The sequence below is a fragment of the Mustela putorius genome, unplaced genomic scaffold (assembly GCF_011764305.1).
Source record: "Mustela putorius furo isolate JIRA1106 unplaced genomic scaffold, ASM1176430v1.1 tig00000174_pilon_pilon_pilon, whole genome shotgun sequence".
Taxonomy (NCBI): domain Eukaryota; kingdom Metazoa; phylum Chordata; class Mammalia; order Carnivora; family Mustelidae; genus Mustela; species Mustela putorius.
The window spans coordinates 32,606,904-32,625,390 of record NW_025421304.1 but is presented as its reverse complement, the minus strand read 5'-3'; the positions used below and the strand labels follow the sequence as shown (position 1 = coordinate 32,625,390).

At 45.6% G+C, this 18,487-nt stretch overlaps 1 protein-coding gene across 4 annotated transcripts in view; it reads left to right on the top strand.

Moving 5' to 3' along the window:
- Positions 1 to 18,487, top strand: part of WDR59 (WD repeat domain 59) — a 93,039-nt gene that overhangs the window by 11,829 nt on the left and 62,723 nt on the right. For 3 of the 4 annotated variants that reach the window (XM_004754004.3, XM_004754003.3, XM_004754005.3), the window contains exons 2-5: positions 6,235 to 6,284; positions 10,972 to 11,107; positions 15,533 to 15,618; positions 16,658 to 16,738. In XM_004754004.3, the coding sequence (XP_004754061.1) occupies positions 6,235 to 6,284; positions 10,972 to 11,107; positions 15,533 to 15,618; positions 16,658 to 16,738 (353 nt within the window). The remainder of the gene's footprint in view (positions 1 to 6,234; positions 6,285 to 10,971; positions 11,108 to 15,532; positions 15,619 to 16,657; positions 16,739 to 18,487) is intronic. The other variant, XM_045076306.1, reaches the window with a different exon arrangement.

Below are 18,487 nucleotides of genomic sequence, written 5' to 3'. Positions count from 1 at the left end.
TGATGCCGCATAAACTTTTAAGACCCCTGTTGTCCATGGTAGCTCACATTTATGCAGTACATACCATGGGCTGTGCCAGGCATTGTACTAGTGAGTCAGTTTTTACCCTTAAGCAATTGCAGTCAAATGGAGGGGATGTATCAGTAAGTAGAGAGTTATTATAAAATATCACAAGTACTGTGTACAGATAACCCTGGCGTACTACAGAAGCACGAGGGAAGCACTGGTGAGCCACTGGGTGTGTGCAGGAGGGGGTGGGTCAGAACTTTCTGGGACAAGCATGCCCTGAACTGTGAAGGACAAGAAGGGATTGGCCAGGTGAAGAAGGGAAAAAAGTGTCATCCAGGCATAGGAAGCAGCAGGTGTGGGGATCCAGAGGTGAGGGGGAGGGTGGTGCTTGCTTGAGTTTGGAGGGCTGGCGGGGATTCATAGTAAAGAATTCATCATGGCCGGAGTGTTGGGATGGGGTTGGAAGGTGAGCGATGTGAGCTGGGCTGTAGAATTGAGCCCAAGAGAGGCCTTAAGTGATCTTTACTATCATGCTAAGGGTGCTGTCCTTCATTGTGTGGGGTGTGGGAACCACTAAAAGAGGTGCCGGAGTAAGGAGTAAGCCCCGTGACATACCCTGGATGCAGCAGAAGCCCTGAACGGGGAGGAGCAAGGCAGGTATCTTGCTGCACAGGTGTCTGACCCGGTGAGGACTGACACAGGTCTGACCGAGGCAGAGATTGGGAGAAATGGATTGATGAGGAACAGACCAGAAGGGGACATCCAGAGTCAGGGGGGAGCTCAGAAGAAGGTCAGTCATGTCATGGTAGCCATAGGTTTTCAGGAGGGAGTGATCATTTGTTTTTAAAATTTTATTCATTCATTCATTTATTATTTTATTTATTTATTCGTCAGAGAGAGAGGCTGAGCAGGGAGCCTGATGTGGGGCTCGATCCCAGGACCCTGGGATCATGACCTGAGCCGAAAGCAAAGGCTTAACCGACTGAGCCACTCAGGCGCCCCTCATTAGTTCTGATACTGCCTTTTTTGTGTGGAGGCTTACACAGTCTCACGGAGTTGATACCTTTTTATTTGCCGTCAGCCTGCCTTTCCACATCTATTAGTTACATATTTTCCAGGCCAGCAAGAATCAAGCACCACTGTCAATGCTATGGTAGTCTTATTTCATAAAGGTCGTATGACTCCTGAAGTGTGTCACCAAAGCCACCATCATTTGGAGGAACAAGGGCTAGGAAGATCTTTATTCTCTTTGGTTTAAAGATACTGCTTTCGATAGGAAACAGTTCTGAACAGTAAGTCTATTTTCCTGCAGGCGGGAGAGGACTTTTCAGTATCTAAAAACAAGGGTTGAAAGAAGGTATGATTGGAATTTTACATTATAAAGCGTGGCTAAGATGCACACATTTTGTTCCTTGGGTTTCTCTATTCTAGTTGAAGGCTTCACACAGCAGGCAGTGAGCTACTGAAGTTTATTATTCTAGAAGGTATTACAGAAGAAAAGGAACTAAGATAAATTCATGCATGGTAAATTATCAAGGGAAACTACTGAAAAAAATTCTTTGAGATGTCAAGGAACACCTCCTTGGCTCATTATGGGCTGGAGGAATCCAGATTTTGACCTGCTTCTGATCTGCTTTCCAAACAGCACATGTTCACAGAGCCCCTCTTTGGGTGCTCTGGGAGAAATAAGATAGATCCTGCTCTGTAGGGGATCCCTAGCTAGTGGGAGAAGATAAATGTGTTCAGTAACAACTACCACATAGCCATTTCACAATGTGAACACAAATGTGTTCAGTAACAACTACCACACAGCCATTTCTGTGTCGGGGTTAGGAGGTGCTTTGCGAGAAGGTAGAATCCCCGTCGTGGACTCTGGGTGAGTTTCTTAGAGGAGGTGTGTCTTAGGACCTAAAACATGAGCAGAATTTCCACAGCAGAGTAGGAGACAAGGACTTTCCAGGTGGAAAGATGAACTTAAGCATCTTAGAACTGGGAACTTTGCTGACCTTCCAGAAAGGTGAATGCTTCGAATGGGTGTGGCCTGGGCAGGTAGAAGAGGGAAGGTTAGATTGGAAGGTTCTATAAGCATCTTATTTGGAAGGATCTGAAGGCTGAGAAGTTGCCACTTGATTATCTTCAGTGGAAAACCTGCAAGGTTTTAGAGCAGTGGATTGATGTAATCAGAAGTCTGCTTTCAGAAATTTCAGTGTGGGGCGGGAATGGAAAATGGAGAGGGGAAGGTACGCTGTTGGGAGGGAGTTGCTGTAGGCTGTGGGGGTGGGGGGGGGCAGGCCTGGATGGCCCAGGCCAGGATGAGAGGCATGGAAAGGGCAGAGGCTTGGGATGCCTTGGAAAAATAGTATTTTTTATTATAAAATCATGTGAATTTGTAAGTAATACAAAAACGTAGGCTCATGTGGAGGAATGAAACAAAAACCCCATAGGAGTAACTACCATCTGAGCATTCTGATGGGCTTTCTTCAGGGTTTTTTAGGCATAAGTAGCTGCTTGAAATTTCATTTCATAGCACAGTATAAAATTACGCTTTCTTCACTCCTGTAAGCTGTCTGTAATCTGTCCCAAGCCCCTTCCTGCGGGCTAGTGGGAAGTTCTCTATCCCTATCTCTCTCTCTCTCTCTCTCTCTTTGTGTGTGTCAGTCATCATTGGGGCTGCGCTCCCTCTCTTGCAGTGGGATCTTGTGGTTCCGGGGATTTTTAACTCCGTGACTCCCAGACTTAGCATCTCTCAGCTGCTCCCTGCCCGGTGCCCTGAGGTGGGGAGGCCTCCAGGGGGACTCCTATCCCCGCCCCCCCCTGAAGCGCCAGCTTTACTCTGATGAGGTCCCTTTCTCCTCTCCATTCTCTCTTTGTGACAGCCTGGCATGACGTTCCTCAGTGTGCTACGAACATGATGTTAGCCCCTTTTTTCTGGGGTAGGAGCAGGAACACATCAGTTCGGTGTGTTTTTGTGTCTTTTTAAAAATAGCTTCCTCTGATGAGGTGATATGCTCTCTTTGCAGTTTTGGATCCTGTGTTTTTCAGTGTCATTTTTAAACACTTTGAGAATGTTGGTATAAAAATATGCATCATTTACTGGTAGATAACATGAAATAAGCCGCTCTGTGTATAGAAGTTTTTCGGTGTTTTGGGTGGATTCTGGAGGTGGAATTTTTGAGTCAAAGGCATAACTTTTATCATCATGATTATTATTATTATTACTACCGGGCCACTCTCTGTTATCACCGCAAACTTAGTGGCTTGGAACAATACCCATTTTTTAGATCCCAGTTCTGTAGGTCAGAAGTCCAGGCGTTGCTTGTTTTCCATTCTGAGTCTCCCAAGCTGAAGTACAGGTATCAGTTGCTGGGCTGTCCTCTGGAGCCTCTGTTGGCTAAGGAAGAATCGAACGGGCTCATTCAGTTTTTTGGCCGAATTCACTTCCTGGGGGTTTTAGGATTGCGGTCCGTCCCTGTTTTCTTTCTCTTTTTTCCTTCCTTTCCCTTCCTCCCCTCCTTTCTTCCTTACTTTCTTTCATTTTTTTAATTAACCTGTACTCTCAACATGGGGCTCGAACTCATGACGCCTGAGATCAAGAGTCACATGCTCTACCAGCCGAGTCAGAGCCAGGCACTCCTTTTAAAAAAAATTATTTAAAATAGGCTTGATGTCTTTTATTTTATTATTTTTTAAAATTTATTTATTTATTTTTCAGTAATCTCTACACTCAGCGCAGGGCTCGAACTCATGACCCCAAGATCAAGAGCTGCATGCTCTTTCCACTGAGCCAGACAAGCACCCCAACCCTTTTCTTTTTTAATTTTCTTTTTAAATTTTTAAAAATGTATCTAACAGAGAGCGAGAGAGGGAGAGAGAAAGAGAGCAAGCAGGGGGAGCAGCAGGCAGAGGGAGAGGGAGAAGCAGGCTCCTTGCCGAGCAGGGAGCCCAATGCGGGGCCCAGGTGCCCTTTTTAAGATTTACTTTATTTGTTTAATTGAGAGAAAGAGAGAGAGGGAGGGAGAGAGAGCACGGAGAGCAGGACCGAGGGGGCTGGAGGGATCCACTCAGCATGGATCCCACGACTGTGAGATCTTGACTCGAGTGGAAATCAAGAGTCAGACACCCAACTGACTGAGCCACCCAGGTGTCCCGAGGTCCCTGTTTTCTTGCTGATGGTTATATAGGGTTCACTGTCAGCTTCTGGAGGCCACTTTCAGGGCTTTCCTTTCACAGCCAGCAACCATCTTCCTCCCATTAAATGCCTTACCTTTAGAATCTCTGACTACCTCTGTCTCTAACCTCTGGCCCTAGATTTAAAGGGCTGACGGGATGGGGTTTCTCTGTCTCCCCACAACCCTCAAGAACTTCTCATCATCTCAACAGAAACTCTGAGGGCACCTGGATGGCTCATTCGGCTAAGCGTCTGCCTTTGGCTCAGTCCTGGGATTGAGCCCTGGGTCCAGCTCAAACAGGGAGCCTGCTTCTCCCTCTCCCTCGCCCCCTGCCGCTCCCCTGCTTGTGCTCTCTCTCTGTTAAATAAATAAATAACATCTTAAAAAAATTCAAACACAAACTGTATTCATTAAATAGTAACTCCTCATTCCCTACTTCCTGCCCCCTCCACCTCTATTCGACTTTGTGGTTTAATGGATAGACCTATCTTAGGTACCTCATGGAAGTGGACTCATGCAGTATTTGTTCTTTTGTGCCTGGCTTGTTTCACTTAGTGTAGTATTTTCAAGTTTCATCCCTATCATGGTATGTGGGCCATTGTATGTGTATACCACGTTTCGCTTATCTATTCCTTTGCTGGTAGCCATTTGGGTTGTTTCGGGTCTCTTTATCTTAAGGTCAGCCGATTTGGGTACTTAATCATGTCTGCTAAATCCCTTCTCAGCAGTCCTTAGATTAGTGTTTGAATAATGGGGAGAGTGTGGATATGTACCAAGGGCCCAGAATGTTGGAGCCATTTTCGGATTCTTTTTCTTTTAAAGATTTTATTTATTTATTTGACAGAGAGAGAGAGATCACAAGTAGACAGAGAGGCAGGCAGAGAGAGAGGGAGAAGCAGGCTCCCTGCTGAGCAGAGAGCCCGATGCTGGGCTCTATCCCAGGACCCTGAGATCTTGACCTGAGCCAAAGGCAGAGGCTTATTAACCCACTGAGCCACCCAGGCGCCCCCATCTTTGGATTCTGCCTACCACACACCTTCTAGAAAGACTGGAGGTACCATCTTGCCTTCTTTCATACCTTTGTCTATGAATTGTTCAGAAGAGTGTGAAAATCACATCTCATTTCATTGCCTGCCTTTCCAGCTGGGCTTTTCTCTGCTCACAACTCTGGTTGGACGAAGAATGCATAACAATGACTTTTCAGCCTCCACTGAGTGCTCTGGCTTCTCTTCCCCGATATTACCTGTGACATACTTCTTGAGGATATATGAGATTGTGCAGTAATGTCCTGAGAATGTAGCAGGATTTGAACTTGTCCAAATTAAGAGAATTTAGGGCTATAATTGTCATGATTAGAGTTAGCCTCATGCTTCAGCCTGAATGCAAATTCATTTGACTCGTTCTGGTCTTCTGGGAATTGGACATTGGATCCTGAAAAGATGGTGCTCCCTAGGACCTGGGATACTTGGGAAATGGAAATCATTAGAATGTGCTAGAAATCTCAGATTAAATTGGAGCTGAGCATCTCAATAACAAGACTGTGGCCATGGATTCAGCATGGGTGGTGTTTGAATATTACTTCTTGCCATTTGGCTTGGAGGAGGAGTCGAGGCCCTTTGGGAAAGGGATGGGGGTGGTGTGGTCTGGGATGAGGGGTGTGTGTGTGTGTGTGTGTGTGTGTGTATGCATGTGTGATGTCCCAGGTTAGGTTTTGCTCAGAAGGGGAGGGGCTCTTAGTTGCTCTGTTAGCTCTGAGGTACTTAGATCCTCTAAGGGTCCTAGGACGATGTCTTCTCAATTTAGAATATGCCAGCTTGCTTGTGGGTAATCCTGGTGTTGGGGAACAGATAGCATCAGGTGAGTGGCAGGTGAGTATGAGGTGTGGATGAGGATTTGAAGTGGGTAAAAGCGTCCACTGCAAACAGTGAATCCTTCCTGCCCGCTGGGGACTTCCCCCTGGCCAGAGGAAGAGAAGACGCCGAGGTGACAACCGGCGTGTCTTCTCTCTCCTGAGCTCGCTTTGCTGGCAGAACTGAATGTGTGTTCTCTCTCGCAGGCAACGGCGATGTCTGTGGACTGTCTGGGACAGCATGCTGTGCTTTCCGGGTAAGTGAGCGTGCAGTGTTCCTCTGCTGCGATTTCTGGGAACAAATGGCAAATCAGGAAGGAGGTTTCTGGGAAGTCAGAAAATACTCCTTCTCTTTAAGGATTGTGGCCCTAGGGCTTAGTTCTCTCCTAGTGACCTCGGGGGGCACTTAGAGGGATTGTTAGCAGTTTATTTTTGTCTCTGCCCTAACGTGCAAGCAATAAAATTCCTTTGAAATTTTAGTGACTGGGACTTTGGTCTTGGAATTACAGTTTTTTGTTCCTTGCACGGACTCTGTAGAAGGATGCTCTCTGTTGTGGTCTCACAGGTAGTTACCGGGATGGAGGGCATCTGGGTCCTAGTTTGGCACTGCCATTAATGACAAGGCCTGGGACATTTATCCAGTCGGCCTCCTTGGACTTCAGTTTTCCTGTGAAGGAATTTGATTTCATTATGAAGACATCAGCATAATTTCTGTGGTGTCTTCTGGCCCCAGCATATGTAAGATTTTGGCAAGTAAGCACTACCCCAGCATTGCTAGTTACTCCATCACAGTACCAGAGTGATCCCACTTAATGGCCAGAATCTCACCTCCCCTCTCATAATCACTATCTCTCCAAGTTTGCTGTATTTTCATTAACTTAGTTGTTTATGAACCCATTTATAAATTTTTTTTTTAAGATTTGATTTTTAAATAATCTCTACACCCAATGTGGGGCTTGAACTCACAACCAGGAGATGAAGAGTCACATGCTTTACTGACTGGGCCAGTCAGGTGTCCCTGAACCCACTTAAAATTAATGAATTATTTTCTTTCTTTTTTTAAAAACAATATTTATTTGAGAGAGAAAGAGAATGAGAGAGAGCAAGCAGGAGAGGGGGAAGGGCAGAGGGAGAAGCAGACCCCCTGCTGCGCAGGGAGCCTGATGCAGGACTTGATCCCGGGACTCTAGGATCATGGCCTGAGCCAAAGGCAGTTGCTCAACGCACTGAGCCAGCCAGGCACCCAATGAATTATTTTCTACTTCATTGTTTTATTTTGAAATAATTTTTTTTTTTTAAGATTTTATTTATTTATTTGTTAGAGAGACAGCGAGCGAGAGCGAGCACAGGCAGACAGAGAGGCAGGCAGAGTCAGAGGGAGAAGCAGGCTCCCTGCGGAGCAAGGAGCCCGATGTGGGACTCGATCCCAGGATGCTGGGATCATGACCTGAGCCGAAGGCAGCTGCTTAACCAACCGAGCCACCCAGGCGTCCCTTGAAATAATATTTTAACTTACTTTAAAAAATGTAGCAAACATTTAAATAATTAAAAAGGCTATAGGTTGAAAAGCAAGATTTCCTCCTCCCTTTGGCCCCCTTCCCCAGGGACAGTTACCATGACCATTTTCTTCTGTCATACTGGATGCATAGATGAGGAACGATTGGTATGTCTCTTCACTGCCGCCTTCTCACTCAGAAAAAACAGAAAAAACAGCTTTATTGAGATATAATTCACAGACCATGCAGTTTACCCATTTTAAGCATACAAGTCAGAGGTTTTGGGATATAGTATTCATTAACTACTCAGTTTTTAAGCCTTGTTTTTTGAAAATCAAGGAAATACATATATATAGTTGAAAAAGGCAGTATAGCATTACAAGGATTATATTGTCCAGACAGCAGAATCCTACGTTTTGCCTACCCCTGATCCCACTTACTGGAAGCAACTAATTGAGACTCTTTTAGCTATTTCTTCGGGGTTGCCTCCCATTTTTCCAAATAGTATACCTATACTCGGTATCTTGATTTATCCATCAAAGATCTAACAAATTGACTTCTAAAAACAGGTGAGGAGTTAGAACTTTTATTTTCCTCTGTGAGTCCCTTACAGGACCTTCCCCCTCCTTCCAGTATAGTTATATAACAATTTTTGGGTTGAATTGGTATTTGGGGTTCTTTTCTCAGAGTAATTGTGAGAGGTCCTATACCATTCTGATTCTGGACTTTGTAAGTGACCTATTTTTTTGTCTTTGGAAGCTTTAAAATGCTATCTTCGTCTCTAGTGTTACTTTTACCTCCAGGTGTGTGAAATTGTTACTGCCACTGCCTTGGTGTATGTCTTTTTTTCATTTCTTGCGCTGGGCACTTGGAGGGCCCCTCTTTTTTTTTCCATCTTGCCTTGTTTTATCTAAACAGATGAAACATAGCATATACCTGGCATCATTTAGCTACATTAACAACCCATAAAATACTGAGGTGCTCAGGAATAACTGTGTGTCAAATGTTAGACTTTTCTGCATTCACTGATGTGACTCTTGTCATTTGTAGCATCGTAGGAGAGGATGAGATCGTGTCACTGGAGAGCAGGTCAGCATTCCTTCTTTGGTGTGCTCTAACATACAGATATATTTGTCTTCTTTTTCTTTTTTTTAAAGATTTTATTTATTTTATTTTTAACAGACAGAGATCACAAGTAGGCAGAGAGGCAGGCAGAGAGAGAGAGAGGAGGAAGCAGGCTCCCCGCTGAGCAGAGAGCCCGATGCGGGACTCGATCCCAGGACCCTGAGATCATGACCTGAGCCGAAGGCAGCAGCTTAACCCACTGAGCCACCCAGGCGCCCCATATTCATCTTATTTTTCTACAAGATCTTGAAGGTTCACCATTTCATATTCTTACATTGAACTTGAAAATATATAAATGAATATTTATATTCATATAAATATATGAAAAATATATACAATAGATAATATAATAACTTTATTATATAAAGTTTATATATAATATATAAACTTGAAAATATATACGTATATAATATATATAACACTTAATATATAAATATATATTTATATATTTAAGTGAACAGCTCAAGTAAATTTATAGATGTATACACCCGTGTGATCCCTAGTCAGATTGAGATCCAGAGTAATTTTTCGCAGTGTTGGAAGGCCCTTTCAGTCTGGAAGTCTGTGTCTTCCAGAGAAGTTTTCCTGCACTGAGTCTCAATTCCACCGCCCCCCACCCTGCAACTTCCTGCTCTCATTCTTTCTGGAGCTGCTCTTAGTCTATGTTGGATATCCTATGTGAATTCTCTTTTGGTCCATTTTGTTTTGCATTCTGGACATTTCCTTCAGCTTTAACTTCCCACTTTTAGATCAGATTTCTTTATTTCAGTTATGCTTTTCATTTCCAGGAGCTCTCTCTTGTTCTCTGTTCTTCACCTTTTCTTCTTTTACCTCTCTGAAGGTGTTCATTCTAGGTTTCTTCGTTTCTCTTTGCTATTTCTTTCTAGTTCTTTCGACTGAGTTGGTGCCGGCCTTTCATGTTTCCTCTGGTGACTGATACTCACGGGCTCTCTGTTGCTGTCAAAGAGTGATCAGTTTACATGTGTGACGGTGGGGTTCATTGGAGGGAGATCAGGTGGGAACCAGACCCCCTTTTCTCAGAGGGTGCCCAGATGTCGTTATCTCTTGGGTTCTGTGTTGTTAACTTGTTTGCTTTTGTTTCTTTCTTGGGCTGGTCATTTTCCCCTGAGAAGAATCCTCTTGTCACATGTTATCTGAAGACAAAAGCTCAGTGTTGTGAGTGTTGAGGAGGGAAGAAGCCGGGGGGCATCATACTCTACCTCATGCCCTGTTTTGAGCCCAGCTCTTCATTCTCACCCGCCCCGTGCCTGTTGTCCCAGGCCCGGGGCTCCCCTCAAGTAGTTTCTCCGAAGCACATCTCCCCTGTTCTGCCGGGTGAAGGAGAGGTGGTCATCTGGCTCTCTTGGGGTGCACATAAACTGCTCTCCTTAGTGCTCTTTCGAACTCTGTTTCTTCCGTTCAGTGTTTGGTTCTCCAGCCCTCTGTGTTCCCCTTGCCCGGAGGCTGAAGCTTCCAGCTCCCCGGCCGGCCTGGGCTCTGCAGTGTCAGTCAGCGTCAGTCAGCGTCAGTCAGCGTCAGTCAGCTGCCTGTCGTTCCCGGCCCCTCTGCGGTTTGCTTTCTCTCCATCAGTTACCATTTGTCCTTGCGCTCTCCACTTCCTCTCTCTGTCTTTGTCTTTGGGGGTTTCTGTATTTTACCTTGAATGGTATCAGCGCTTAATACGTTATTTTCATTATTACTTTATTGGTTATTATTTCCTTCCCGGTGGACTTAATTTAGTTGCTTTCACCAGGTTACCGACTTGCAAGGGAATTTGAGATTTTCTCCAGAGTAGTTGGCTAAGGGATGAGTGATGTGTGTAGTGCCTGTTTCCGAATGCAGAGCACTGTGCCTGGTGAGGAGGGACCTGCAGAGATGGAAGACACAGTCCCTACTCCACTCACTCAGTTCAGGACCGAAGTCTTACCATCAGTAGTTGTCCTGCACAGATGAATGCTACCGTCATAATGCAAACTGCTCGGGGGGCATAGTGCAGAAGCAGGGGACCTATCCTAGCAGGATGATTAGGAAAGACCACAGAGGCTTGGACCTGAATCCGGTGGGCAGATGTCAGACTCCCAAAGATCTGGGGTGGGGAAGGTCATGTCTAGAGACAGGCTCTCCCAGGGATGTGGCTCCCACTCACTGAATAGTCACCTTGACGTCCTCTTGTCCCTCAGATGCCTTTCAGACGAGGTAAAGGTCGTACACATCCAGGGATATTTTTGAACTCTGTTTGCAAACCATATGTAATTCCAAATGTGCTTTTCTGTCTTAATGCTAATGCTGTTCTCTCGTTATAATGTTGATGTTGTTTTCCTAGCCGCCGATTCTTATACATCGTTAATCTAGATGCCCCTTTCGAAGGTCACCGAAAGATCTCTCGCCAGAGCAAATGGGACATTGGAGCCGTGCAGTGGAACCCTCATGACAGCTTCGCACACTACTTTGCAGCCTCGGTGAGGTCATTTAAGGGGTACAAGGAAAAGGCTTTTTATAAGTATGAGCTGGGGCCGGTAGGTCTGTGTTCTATGTAGAGAAGAGAATGTAACCCTCACTTGTCAGGCGGAAAAGAAGTATGGATGGTTCTAAAAGGAAGATTGAGGCAAATTGCTGACATATATGTACACGTGCGTGTGTTTGTAAATGGGAGCAGATTTGCTGGCACTCATGGTGCAGGATCTTGTGTTTCTGAGGCTCCAGATTTTGAAAGGGAAATGAGTAGATGCCTCTGTTCCTCTGTGTGATAGGAACCTGTTTTCACTGGCAGGAAGGTAACTGGCTAGTGACTCTGACCTTCATTGCTTGCTTTTCAGAAGGATCAGAAGACTCCACACACCCTTCCACTCGAAGGGAGGGATTCAGTCTCGATTGGGATTTTATTAGATCAGCTAAGCCCCTGAGATTTTTATGTGCCTCTTTATCTGTGAATTTTTCCATGGAAAATGTGCACACGTTTTACTAGGTTTTTCAAGGGATTCATGGCTGAAAAAAGATCTGGGCTAGATCCATCTCTGGAATCTTTCGCCAGATTCTCTATTAGCATTTCTATTCTCCTAGAACAATTCGAAATCTAAACCTTTGCCTCTTTTGCATGGGACCGGGAGGACAGTATTTAAAGGAAACCCTTCTTATCATCCAGGAGATGCAGCCATTCACGGGGCTGTCTGGGTCTTTTCTTATCAGAAATGACAGTCTGTGAGAGGAAAGCATCTGAGGAAAGAGAAAGAAGAGCAGTGTTGTCAGCTTCAGGAGGAACAAAAAGCTGCTCTTCCCCGTCATTTCCAAAATAGAATCTGACTGTCTCACTCTCACCATAGACATCTGAGGTGGAGCTGGTTTAGGGACTGTTCCAAAGGAGAAACGGGGGCCGGTCTCCTGCTTTCCCATTCCTGACCCCTTTCCCGTGTGTTAGGAAAGTGCTCTTTTTGTTGGCTTCTACCTTTAGGACTCTCTGTCCCCTCTCACCCGCAGCCCCTGTTCATTTGGTCCAGGGGTCCTCAACCTGGATACTAGTGACATCTCAGGCCAGATAGTTCTTTGTGGTGGGGGGTGTCCCCTGCATTGTGAGAGCTCCAGCAGCATCCCTGGCTCCCATCCGAAGTCCCAGTGGCCTCCTCGTCTTCCCCCTCATCGTGACAACCGGAAATGCTTCCAGACATTGTTAAATGTCCCTGGCAAGTAAAATTGCTGTGATGAGAAACCACTGATTGAGGCCAACCAGTCAGTACTTGGCCTGAGTGGATTAGCCCTGCATTTGTTTATGAGTGGTGAGATAGTCTTTTTTGTGGGGGGTAGGAGAGAAACAGTTGTTTTCTTTTCTTTTTTCTTCTTAATTTCTTTTGACAGTCATTTTAAAGTGGACTGTTTAATGTCAGTTACGACATTCACGATATATACAACCACACTCCTCTCTAGTTCCCAAACATTTCCATCACTCCGAAGTAAAACCCCTTACCATTCAGCCATCTCTCTGAATTCCCCCTTCCCACTCCCCTGGCAACCACCGGCCTGTGCTCTGTCTCTGTAGATTTATCTGTTCTGGATATTCCACATAAACAAAACCACACACTATGTGCCTTTTGTCTCTACCTTCTTTATCTCTGTCGTAGCATGAATCAGTGCTTTCCTCCTTTTTATGGCCAAATACTCTTCCATTGTACGGCTGTAATGCATTTTGTTTAATGGTTCTTTTACCAGTGGACATTTGGGCTGGCTCCTGTGAATAAAGCAGAAATGAACATGGGTGTACATGTGCTTCTTTTGAGTACTTGTTTTCCGTTCCTTTGGGTATATACTTAGGAGTGGAATTGCAGGGTCATATGGTAAGTCTGTGTTTCACTTTTTGAGGAACCATCAGACTTTTTTCTGTGGTAGCTGAATCATTTTTTAGTCCTACCAACAATGGGTGAAGGTTCTGGTTACTCTATATCCTCAACAAAATTGTTGTTTTCTGTTGTTTTTCTTCTTTAATTTTAATTTTTTTATTTTTAAAAATATTCTGCTTATTTATTTGAGAGAGAGGGCATGCAGGAGAGCACAAGCAAGGGAGAGGAGTCGAGGGAGAGGGAGAAACGGACTCCCTGCTGAGTAGGGAGCCTGACGCAGGGACTGATCCTAGGACTGGAGGATTATGATCCAAACTGAAGGCAGATGCTCAACTGACTTAGCCACCTAGGCGCCCCTTTTTTCTTTAATTTTTAAGTTATAGCCATCCTAGTGGGTATAAAGTAGTATTTCACTATGGTTTTGATCTGCATTTCCTTAATGACTAATGCTTTGAGCATCTTTTCGTGTGCCCGTTGGCCGCTTGTACATCTTTTTTGGAGAAATGTCTGTTGAAGTCCTTTGCTTATTTTGAAATTGGACTGTATGTCTTTTTGCTGCCGAGTTGTCAAAGTTATTTATATATTCTTGATACTAGACTTTCTCAGAGATACAGTTTTTTTTTTAAAGATTGTTTATTTATTCATTTGAGACAGATACAGAGAGAGAGAGCATGAGCAGGGGGAGAGGCAGAGCAGACTCCCTGCTGAGCTGGGAGTCTGACTTGGGGCTCAGTCCCAGGACCCTGAGATCATGACCTGAGCCAAAGGCAGACCCTTAACCATCTGAGCCACCCAGGCTCCCCAAGATAAGATTTTTAAAAAAGGTTTTATTTATTTATTTTAGACAGAGAGCAGGGAGAGGAACAGAGGGAGAAGGACAAGCAAATTCCCTGCTGAGCACAGAGCCCAACTCAGGGCTCAGTCTCATGACCCTGAGCTCATGACCTGAGCCAAAGCCAGGAGTCGACTTATCCCACTGAGCTACTGAGATGCCTCAGACATATAATTTTCTTTTCATTTATTTTCTTTTTTTATTAAAGTTGGTCTTTTTTTGTTTTTTGTTTTTTAAGATTTTATTTATTTATTTATTTATTTGACCAAGAGAGACACAGTGAGAGAGGGAGCACAAGCAGGGGGAGTGGAAGAGGGAAATGCAGGCTCCCCCCCCAGCAGAGAGCCTGACTTGGGGCTCGATTCCAGGACCCTGGGATCACGACTTGACCCAAAGGCAGACGCTTAACGAGTGAGCCATCCAGGCCCCAGAGATATGATTTTCAAATATGTCTCTAATTCTGTAGCTTGTCTTTTTACTTTATTGATAATGTCCTTTGATTTTGATGAAGTTTAATTTATTGATTTTTTTTTTGTTTTGTTTTATTGCTATTGGTTGGAAGACAGCGTTTTTCAGAAGAAAGAGCTTTGGAATTACGGACATCTGAGGTCAAGGCCTAGTTTTGACACTGTTTTATCTCTAGTGCTCTCCCATCTCTCCAAGCCTCAGCTGCCTCCCTTGTAAGGTGGGTGATGGCAGCCAGTGTGCAGCGTGGCACGGGAGAGCAGGAAGCAGGGCTCTTAAGATTCCTGGGACGTAGACTCGCAGAGCCGCGCAGCGGAGATGGGATAGTGTTGTAAGATGAGGGGAACTTAACTTCTCATTCCTGTTCCCGTTGGAAGCTGTTTTGAATCCTAAGCTTTAGACTGGGAACCTTATCTATTTAGAATTGGAAACTGGCATTTCTGGATTAAAACCTTAGAACTTTGTACATCTGTCTATCTCTGAGCCTAAAATGAAAATCAGTCTGGTAATATATAGATATTAATGAACCTGCATCTTTTGTATTTGTTCAGAAATTATTAGATACCTATTAGTAATCAGACTATTATAATCTTTATTCACTTTTGGTGTGTTTCTTAAGCTCTTAATATTTAAGTATTTTGCTGGCTGGTTGAAACATGGCTTTTTCTTTTCTCCTTTCCCTATTGTAGTGTGGTTTCTTCTGGCCAGTTTTTTCCCCGTATCTTTTTACTTAATCTTTTAAGAAAGTATAGGCATATTTCAAGCCTCCTAGGACATGCCTTTGGTGTTAGTTCTGTTTTCTTTCTCTGCATATGTGTTTTTAAAGCGTGGTGAAAGGACTCCAGGCATTTGATAAGTGGGAAGGGCGAACTAAAAACATTTCTAGTGTGACAGCAGCTGGAGAGATGGGTGTGTGACCTTCCGAGTTGGGAGGCAGTCCCTCTAGCGGCCAGGAACATCTCCATAAGCCATTGCTCATATGTTCAGTACTGCTTCTGTAGCTTCCGTTCAGCTGTACCTGTTCAGGGTATCTTCACTCTGAAGATAGCACTGCCCTTTAGTGCTGTGGACTGAGCTAAGGGTGGCTCAGATGTTAAGTGTATTCATTTCTCTTGGCTTCATAAGGAAGTCAGTCTGTAAATCTCTGCCATGCGAGTTGGTTTCTGCATGGCTTCCCCTTCTCAGCCCTCGGCAGATTGCGGTGAGAGCATATGTTCTGATGTGCTCCTGCCTGCCTTCTTTCCCTTGTTTCTTTTCAGAGTAACCAGCGGGTCGACCTTTATAAGTGGAAAGATGGCAGCGGGGAAGTCGGCACCACCCTACAAGGCCACACTCGTGTCATCAGGTAGGTACCAGCCCTCTGCAGCTCCTGGCCTGTCTCCCTTTGTTGTAGTCTCGTGGGAACTAAAATGAAGACACCGTCCTCCTTGCGTGGCCTGACCCTCTGTGTTGCGTTGGCCGTGGGTGGCTGTTGGGTCCTTAGCGTTCATGGTAGTGATGGCCCTCATAGCCAAGCAAGATCAACCAGCTTTGGTGTAACCGCTAACCCCGATTCCAGGAGACACTCAAGACAGATACAGCCCAGTCTGGAGTGAAGGATTAGAGCTGATCTTTTGCCATGGGAGGGAGCTAGCAGAATTACTCTGCTGACAACCAACAGTGCCCAGGAGTACAGAGGGCAGGATGCAGCCCTTTGCTCTTTCTTCAGCAGCTTGGGGCACAGATCTCCTGCAGCAGAGTTTATTACCCAGCTACATGGCCGCCTCCTGCCTGTGGCCTTGGCCTCTGGAGTGTTCCTTGATCCATCCTATCCTTAGGTCACTATTTCTGGGTGGGGAATACTCCTTCTGGGAGGTAGCAAGAAGAGAGTATAGGAGTAGGGCAGCTGGCCCAGGAAATGCTGGGAAAGGCTGGATCCCTGGCCTGTGTTAATTGCACAGGAACTGCCTTTCTAGGAGGGAGGACATGGGTAGGGTGGCCTTGCCCTTCTTGAAAGCTATGTGGCAACGTGGCAGTTTGCCACTGCTCTAAGAGGTGTTGGTTTTACTCAAGGTACCTGTGGCTGAACCTGATTTAGAGAATGATAAGTCAAAAATTACTTTGTGTTTTTGCTGTGTGTGCACACACACATGCACTTGAAATTGAAATCCTCCATCTCTTTTTTGGGAGCAGGTGATAATATAGCTGGGGATGACAAGGGGGGAGGGCCTGGAAGTTTCCCCTGGAGCTCACTTAAGTCTTGTTTGGAGAAGTTTGGAGATTGCTGCCTTAAGTCATGTTAGGGAGGACCATGAGTGGTGACTCTCGGAAGCTACTAGAAACTGAGTCTGCTGGCACTTTGGAACTGGACTCTGAATTGTTCTGTTTATATCTCATATTCCCAGTGACTTGGATTGGGCCGTGTTTGAGCCGGATCTCCTGGTTACCAGCTCCGTGGACACCTACATCTACATTTGGGATATCAAGTAAGAACAATTAAAATGCCAAACCACCAGGCTTTGGGACGATCTGGGATCTTTGTTTTAGAGATCAGGGGTCTTAGTTTGGTTTCTCTGGGATGCGGACCCTGAGATGAGGACACGTGGCCGGCACATTGTTTAGGAGGTGACAGAAATGCCTGTGGGGGACAGAGAAGAGAGACAGGACCAGGAAGGCTCCAGGCAGGGGCGTGTTATCCTTCAGGTACCCCTGTGAACAGGTGGCGTTTACTCCTACTGGGGGCTGCTAGGTGCTAGTGCAGAACTCCCTCCTTGGAGGTGTCCCGCCCTCAAGAGCTAAGGAAGTGGGGGTGCTACCCATTGGCAGTCATTGGTTGAAGCCTGCACTCTGGGGCCCCCCTTCCCTGGCACTTCAGGCCCGTCACGGAGATTTGCAAAGCAGGCCTCAGCAAGCAGGGAAATCCCTCTGGCGGAGAATTAGGTGCTGGTATCTGGAAGTCCAGTGGAAGTTTAACTGAAGTGACAGGTGACGGTGGGGGGGCTTGGTGGGTACAGACACACATGTGCTACGGCAGGCAGTGCTCTAAGGCACGTCTGCTTTGCTCTTGGCGAAACTTCCATCGCCCACCTGTAAGTGCCACTGAGAGCCACCTCTCAGGGTTACTCTTCATGAGGTGACAAGTGAAGGAGCACCCGGCTCGGGGCCTGGCGTGTCAGAAGTTCTTAGTAAACGTCTTTTCTTCTCCCTTCGTAGAACAAAGTTCCCTTTGCCATAGCAGCTGCGACTAACCAGAGGGTGTAGTCCGTAGAGTCCCCCGGACGGAACCCCCCTGCTCTGCTCCCAATTGGCAGGGACTCTGGGATGATTTACTCTAAGAGGTGGACAGACCAGGGAAAGGGAGCCACGACTCAGGATGTGTGTGGCGGACTTCACCCTTAACCCTCTCTCGTTAGTGCCTCAGCAGCAGTTGGTCTAATGGCAGCACCGAGTGGGGAAGGGCACAAAATCCGGGAGTGATGGAAGGAGGTTGCTCTTAAATACACAAAACCCCAGGGGGCACCTAGATGGCTCAGTCGGTTAAGCCTCTGCCTTCAGCTCAGGTCATGGTCCCTGGGGGCTGGAGTCGAGTCCTGCAGGAAGTCTCCTTTCCCTCTGCCTCCCCCCTGCTTGTGCTAGCTCCTTCTCTCTCTCTCTGACGAATAAATAAATAAAATCTTTAAAATAAACAAACAAACAAACACCAAAACAAAACCCCTAGGAACTACGGGGCAAGGTTAGTGTATTCCTCACTGACGTGAAATAATTTGTTTTCATAATTTAAAGATAAGGGACACTGAACAGATGATTCCTTCTCAGATTTTCTGGATTGTAAGTAAGCCTCAGCTGCAGATTGGCCATCCATGCCCAAGGTCTAGATTGACGCCCAGTCATGTCACGTTACCATTTGGAGGTGAAGTTGCCCTCTGGCTTTACAGTGAACCCAGGAGTCTCTCTCTGAGAGTCTCCCGTTCTATCCAGGAGTAGGTTTTTGTTTTGTTTTGTTTGGTTTGGTTGGTTTGGTTTTTAATTGTGGTCAAAAAACCCAAAACATAAAATTTACCATCTTCATTATTTAAAAAAAAAAGATTTTATTTATTTATTTACTTATCTATTTAGAGAGCAAGGGGAGGGGAAAAGGAAGAGAGAAAATCTCAAGCAGGCTCCACACCCAACTGAGAGCCTGATGAAAGGCTCTGTATTGGGACCCTGAGATCATGACCTGAGCTGAAATCAAC